At 53.8% G+C, this 6,676-nt stretch overlaps 1 protein-coding gene across 3 annotated transcripts; it reads right to left on the bottom strand.

The window, feature by feature from the left end:
• Nucleotides 1–239: 239 nt before the first annotated feature.
• Nucleotides 240–5,514, bottom strand: TMEM177 (transmembrane protein 177). Of its 3 annotated transcripts, XM_029933025.1 has the most exons (4): nucleotides 5,278–5,479; nucleotides 2,127–3,765; nucleotides 1,887–1,972; nucleotides 240–724 (listed from the first exon to the last, which is right to left on the bottom strand). In XM_029933025.1, the coding sequence occupies exon 2, from the start codon at nucleotides 3,756–3,758 to the stop codon at nucleotides 2,808–2,810; it is 951 nt and encodes a 316-aa protein (XP_029788885.1). In that variant the 5' UTR covers nucleotides 3,759–3,765; nucleotides 5,278–5,479; the 3' UTR covers nucleotides 240–724; nucleotides 1,887–1,972; nucleotides 2,127–2,807. The 3 variants fall into 3 exon arrangements, with proteins under 3 accessions (XP_029788885.1, XP_029788884.1, XP_029788883.1); XM_029933024.1 differs by having other exon boundaries at nucleotides 240–1,972; nucleotides 5,465–5,514; XM_029933023.1 differs by having other exon boundaries at nucleotides 240–1,972.
• Between the last annotated feature and the right edge of the window lie 1,162 nt (nucleotides 5,515–6,676).

The following is a 6,676-nucleotide window of genomic DNA, read 5'->3' as shown; positions in this document are numbered from 1 at the left end:
TGGGTGGCAACTCTAAGGCCTGAGCACCCTATCCTTGTATCACTTACGAGCATGTAAATTTAGGAAACCAATCCTCTTAATTTTTCAAAATGTTTTTAATTTTATTTTTGAGAGAGAGAGACAGAGCATGAGCAGGGGAGAGGTAAAGAGAAGGTCCGAAGCAGGCTCCAGGCTCCGAGCTGTCAGCACAGAGCCTGACGTGGGGCTCAAACCCATGAACCTCGAGATCATGACCCGGGCCACAGTCAGACGCCTGACCGACTGAGCCACCCAGGCGCCTGCAAACCAACCTTCTTTTAAAGTTTACTATATACTCTTACCAGGTGTCACATTTTGTAAACTTTATTTCACTTTCATTATCAAAATACTGTAAGCTACATACTAATATCGCCATTTAATAAAAAACTTGGGGATGGAGATGTGAAAGCACCTGTTCAAGGTCACTCTGCTAAAGTGGCAGGGCTAGCATTTGAACCCACAGCAGGCCATCCATTTCTGTGACCTCTCTCTGCTTCCTAAGGTAACCTTGTCCTCAGTGGAGCCTCTGAGGTCCCTATAAAGCTTGGTCCTTTCACTCCATTCTCACCTCAGCGCCAAATATGATAAACTGGGTGGCCCTTTCCTCTTCAGTTAGCTGAGACGGCCTCCCCTGGAAGTTCCAGAAAGCTCTGCTTAGTGACCATTTTCTCTCGATGAGAAGTGATGCTGGGAAGTCACCTCTAACCTGCAGGGGAGACAGGCTGTCGAGGTTACAAGTCTACACCACAAGATCCTCAGGATAACCAGGACCATGAAAACCAAGGGTTTGGAGCCAGACTGCTGACTTTGAATCCTTGTTCTGTCAAAGCTTTGTGGTTTGGGGCCCATGTCTTCACCTCTCTGTGCTATCTTCTTGCCTGTAAAATTGAAGTAACATCACCAACTTCCTGTTCTAATTTGGGGATAAATGAAAACGGGTTCCAAGACCCTAGCACGGGGTCCAGTACACAGGAGAGGCCCTCTAAACATTGCTGTAGGGGTGCAGGGAGAAGGAGGCCTCACTGGGGATCCACACATCTCTTCCAGCCCCAGCCTGTGACACGTACACTCACACTTGGGGATGAGGGGTCCACGTGCATGCATCGCCACAGGCATGGCCACATGGGACATGGCGCCATGGATACTGGCTGATGGGGATGAGTCAGGGCTGCTAGTGTCAGGAATGGGCAGAGCCAATGATGGCATGGCTGAGGCTCCCTTTCCTACATTCCAGCTGTGTGTATGTGTGTGTGTGTGTGTGTGTGTGTGTGTGTGTGTACGTGTATGTCTCGGTGTGTTGATGGAGCCTTCTGTTGCCTACTTCGAAGTCTGTGCAGGACTGTTCTGGGGGTGTGGGCTGCTGCTCCTATAGTATCGAAAGTAGCTGGGGTGGGGAGTGGTCATTGGAGGGAGCTCACCAAATCCAGACCCCAAACCACGTGTCTCCAGCCCAGATCACACAGTCATACACGGGGGCAGCAGCTGAGGGACAACTTGAGGGGACCCTTGAAGAGGTATTTCCCAGAGTGGATGTGTGTTCACCCACTCACAGACTCATCCCTCCACCTGCGCACTCAAGTGTGTGCCCAGGCCGGACGCGGGGGCCCACAGGCTAGCCCAGTGAGCCAGAGCGCCCCTCTCCAGCCACCGTGAAGGACACAGCAGGAAGACAAGCCACCTCACCCTGCCCACACTCCATTTAGCCTCCCTTGGGAACTGTCAGCCAACACGAGTGGGCTTCCGGGCTTCCAAGTGGGTGTGGCCTGATCTCTCTGCCCTTAGCTACTTTGGCAACAGACCCGAATTCTTCCACTGTTCCAGGGAAAATATAATCGACACTAATAAAAATAATAATAATAAAAACAAACCTGGCGTGCTGGCCACAATTGTCCCACCTTCCCTGGGAAGGGGCCTCCTGTCCAAGGACTAAAAGTGAGGTCTGCTCCACCTGTCACTAGAAGGCCCAAGGGAAACAAACAGAGCAAAGCTGCAGCATCCTCCTGGGTCCTGAGTGGGACACCAGGCCCAGCCCATCGCCCACTCCCACCCCTGTAAACCAGCTCCCCCTGCGCCTCCCCCCAGGGGCCCTCTCCTCCCCAGGCGCTGACCGTGCATTCACAGGCTCCCTCCCCGCAGGGCCTCAGCTTTGCAATGGCTTGTTCTTTCCTCTTCCTGCGGCCACAGGTCTCGCCAGGTTCCAGCAACACTTCCTCTCCCATTCAGGCCCAGGGGCTGTCTGAGCACGCTGTCTTCACTGGACACGTCACTCTTAAAGCTCTCAAGCTCCCCCGTTTGCCAGCCTCTCAGGGCCACACTGGCTTCTCTCCTGGGCCGCTTTTGACGTCTACCACAGTAGAAGAAAATTGGGACTAGGCCACCAGGTAAACCATGGGGTGGTTCTTCACGTCCTGTAAACACCTCTAGTGGGGAGATGTGGCCTGACTCCCACAGCCTGCTGGGATTCAAACACCAAGGAGGGACACCCCATTTCTTCACAGGATGTCCTCTTGGCCAGGTGCTTGCGTTCATAGCTCACACCGCCCCTACAATCCTGCCCAGTGATTTCCATCATCCCCATTTTACAGCTGAGGAAACCAAGGCTCAGATTCAAAGGGACTTGCCCAAGCTCACTGGGATCACGAGTGGTGGACTAGGATAGAATCTAGGCTGTTTAATTCCAAAGTCTGATTTATCGGAGTGAGTCTGGAGGCACCAAGAGAACCCTCCCCCCCAAAGTCAACGGCAGGGTAGTCCATGCAGGGGTGGCACCTGTCCTTGTGACGAGTCCCTCAGGAGCGGCCCGCATTGAGTGTGGCCCTCCACGTCTGCAGCACCGAATCCCGGCGGGTCGTGTAGGGTAAATGTTTGACACGGAACCAGTGTCTGGGCACCACGTTCCCACTGGGCGTATACAGCTTCTCTCCAGGGGTGCCCAAGAGGCTGCGCAGGGCTGTGTTGCAGGACAGAACCTTCTCATAGAACTCCACTCCACCACGAGCATAGGCCAGGGACAGGGAGGCCGTGCGGCGGTCCAGCCAGGCTTCCAGGGCATGCGTGAGAGAGTCTGTGGAGAGGGCATAGGCCACAAAGCCCACCACTGCTGCCATCAAGTTGAAAGCAGCCCGTATGTTCATGGGGCCTCCATAGAGCCCCAGTGCATGCTTGGCACCCACGCCCAGTGCCCAGGTTCCTGCCAGGCAAGCTGGGGCCAGCAGAGCCTGTAGGACGGCCACGCTGCTCTCCAGATACACCACTTCCTTGGCCAAGGCGAACTTCTGGGCATCGTGGGACAGGGTCAGGGCATCTCTCAGCCGGGCACCTGCTGGGCTCTGCCAGTTCACTCTTTGCCCGTGTACAACCACTGGGTGATTGGGTTTGGTCAATGAGCCGTCCAGGAAGCTGGCTGGGATGCCCACGACAGCCCCGGTGGGGAGCCTCGGGAAGCCAGCGCTCACAGGCTGGAAGGTGAAGGCAGTGAAAGCCTCATAGCTACGGCCCGCGGGGACACCAATGTCCTGTAGCACCTCTTGGAAGAGCCCCTGTAGCTCTGGGGAGAGCAGAGCTGGCCGGCCCTGGGGCCAGTACTGGTACAGCCATCGGATCACAGGATCTGGGAATAGGTGGTGTGAGACCTGGGCCCCGAAAAGGCCAGCACAGGATCCCACTAACAGGCCTGTCCTGTGTCTCTGCACAAATGCCGCAGCTCGCCACAGGGGACCTGCCATGAGCACTGTCACCATTGTAAACCTGAGCCAAGGAAAAGAGAAGTCAGTCGATAGTTCCCTGGGTCTGCCAGCAGACTGAACATGTCCCAGGACCACACCCTTTTTCTCTGAGGCAATACCGCAAGGTGGTTAGAGCATGAGCTCGAGAGCCAGTGACCCAATCCAAACTCCAACTCTCTGCGTCCCCTTCCCCACCTGTCAAACAGGAATGGGACAACGGCATCACAAGGGTAGCTGCAATGAGTATATGAAGGAACACACATAAAATCATTGGTCTGGGATGGCAGCAGACACCCCTTGTGCTAATGCATAATTATTACTTTTATTCCCATGGCTAGGCGTGGCACCCAGTCCTCAAATGCCTCATTCCACTATTCACCCCATGGTGAAGCCTTATGTTCACTAATTTATAGGTAAAACCTGTGTTCAACTTATCGCGTACTTCCTATATGCTAGACACAATTCTTGGAGCTTTATATATATTCTCCAACAATTGAATCCTCACAACTCCATGACCTAATTACTACTATTGCCCCTAATTATTTATTTCTGAAGTAGGGCTCCATGCCCCGTTCAGGACCCAACATGGAGCTTGAACACATGACACTGAGCCTGTGACCTGAGCTGAAGTCAAGAGTTGGATGTTTAACTGAATCAGCCACCCAGGCACTCCTACTGCCCCTATTTTAAAGCGTTGGAAACTGATGCACGACAGGCTAAGTAAATTGGTCAAAACCCCAGACTAGCAAAGTGGCAGTATCACAGGCTGAGCTGTGCTCCCTCCAAATTCACATGCTGAAGTCTTAACCCCCAGTCTCTTAGAATGTAACTGTATTTAGAGATGGGGGTCTTTAAAGAGATAATTAAGTTGAGGTCGTGAGGGTAGGTCCTCATCTAATATGACTGCTGTCCTTAAGAGGACAGCAGCCACAGAAGAAAGGCCATGAGAGGACACAAGCCAGAAGGTGACTATTTACAAGCAGTGAGCGCAGTCTCACAAGAAACGTCATGCTGACTGACACCTTAATCTTGGACTTTCAGCTTCCAGATCCTGAGAAAATAAATTTCTGCTACCCAGTACTTGGCCCTAGCAGTGACTAACAGAGAGGCACAGCATCTGAACACCACAAACTCTTTTCTGAACAAAATTTAATGCTAAATTACAAATATATACAAAAGTAGACAATTTCACCCAACTCATGGCCAATCTTGTTTCCTCTCTTCTCCCACCCACATTCCTCCTCCAATGGGTTTATTTTGAAACACATCCTGGGTGCCCTCTTATTTCATCTGTAAATATTTCAGCAAGAATTCACAATTATTTTGCTTTGGTTGAAGATTACTGTCTTCCTGCCTCTGAAATGTGTTTAATTAGCAAGTAAGTGGCTACAAACAAGAACGTGGGGTACCGCTTGGCCTACTGTTAACAAAAAACTCCAAAGGGGGCACATCACTTGGGCCTATTTTCCCAATGGAGAAACTAAGGGTAGGAAAGCAAGGGTCCTGGCCAAGGTCCCAATGCTCCCAGGCCTACCTGGGCCAAGGCCACGCTCCAGGTTGAGCGAAGTGGGGCCGCGAGACCCTTGCAAAGGGCTCCCCGCCGGACGTCCATCCCGGGCCCCTAGGCTGCGCAACGCGGCTCGAAAGCGCTGCAGGAGTGGACCCTGGGGTAGGGGACCGTCCCCGGCTCCACGACCCTGCCCTCCCCTCTGTGCGCTCACCTCAGCCGCCGCCGAGTACCGCGACACGTGCGCGGGGCGGGCCTACCGCACTGAGCGCCAGCCCGGGCTCTGAGGGCGGGGACTCCAGGGGGCGGGCCTGGCGCAGAGCTGGCTGGGGGGGCGGGACAGGGGGCGGGACGTCCGGGGCGGGGCATGGGGCGGGGCCTAGCCCGCGGGCGGCTGGGACTGGAGCTGGAGGCTCCTCCTCGACTGAGCGCCTTGGGACGGGGCTGGGACCTGCAAGGTCTTTGCTTTCTGCAGTGCTGCGCGCGGGCTGTAGCTTCCTTCTCTGAACCTTCTCTGAACAGCCTTTGTCGCCTGTTTAGTCCTCCAAGAAACAGCGGACCCACGTGAGTCAGGAGGTGACCTGGGGCTGAGTTGTCCTCGGAGTCCAAGCCCACCTGACTGCCAGGTCCGTGGCCTTTGCTGTCTGTCTGGAAGTGTTCACCACCAGTGGTCTGCTCTGGGCTTTATTTTATTGCCATAGCAGCTGCCCAATGGCCCATTCCTCTCAAGTGATCCCTGCTGTACAGCCCACAGAGCAGCGTCATACCTGTCACCTCATCTTCCCAGCAGCGCTGCAAGTAAGTCAGGTCCTTGAGGGGGGACCGAGTCCAGTTTGCCACCTGTTTTGTAAATAAAGTTTTATTAGAGGACAGCCATGCCTGTTTCTTGACAAGTTGCGTGTGGCTGCTTCCTCCCAGAAGGGCACAGTTGACTAACCAGGACAAAGACATTCTGACCCAGAAAGCCTAAAATTTTAGCTATCTGGCCCTTATGGAAAAAAACCTGTGGACACATGAAGTACATTATTCCCATCTTACAGATGGAGAAACAGAGGCATTTAGCTTGAGCAGGATGCCCAGCTCAAATGCACCTAGCATGCACCGTATGGCACAGGACTCCTGTTCCTGTACATTGCCCATTACATCTCCTGCCTTCATACAAATTCAATCTAGTCGGTCGTGCCCATGCTCCCAAGTGGGTCTGACCTCTGTCCAACTTTCTTTTCCATCCAAGCCCTTCCCTACCAACCCCAAGGAGGGAGGAGGGCTTAGGTCCTGGGTGGAAAGTTGTGGCTGCCAGGGAAGATAAAGATGTAAGGAACCCCAGAAGCCTGTGGGCATCGGGATGGGGTTTAGGATGGCTAGCAGGCAGTGGACTGCTGTGTCTCCAGACAAACCATCAGCTCCGCCCTCTCTGCAGGGCTCT

This window comes from Suricata suricatta, chromosome 3 (assembly GCF_006229205.1).
Source record: "Suricata suricatta isolate VVHF042 chromosome 3, meerkat_22Aug2017_6uvM2_HiC, whole genome shotgun sequence".
Taxonomy (NCBI): domain Eukaryota; kingdom Metazoa; phylum Chordata; class Mammalia; order Carnivora; family Herpestidae; genus Suricata; species Suricata suricatta.
Note: the sequence above shows the minus strand (reverse complement) of the source record. Positions and strands in the feature narration are given on the sequence as shown.

Excerpts from the sequence above, each read along its gene's own strand:
- TMEM177 (XM_029933024.1), bottom strand. The coding sequence starts at position 3,758 with ATGGTGACAGTGCTCATGGCAGGTCCCCTGTGGCGAGCTGCGGCATTT.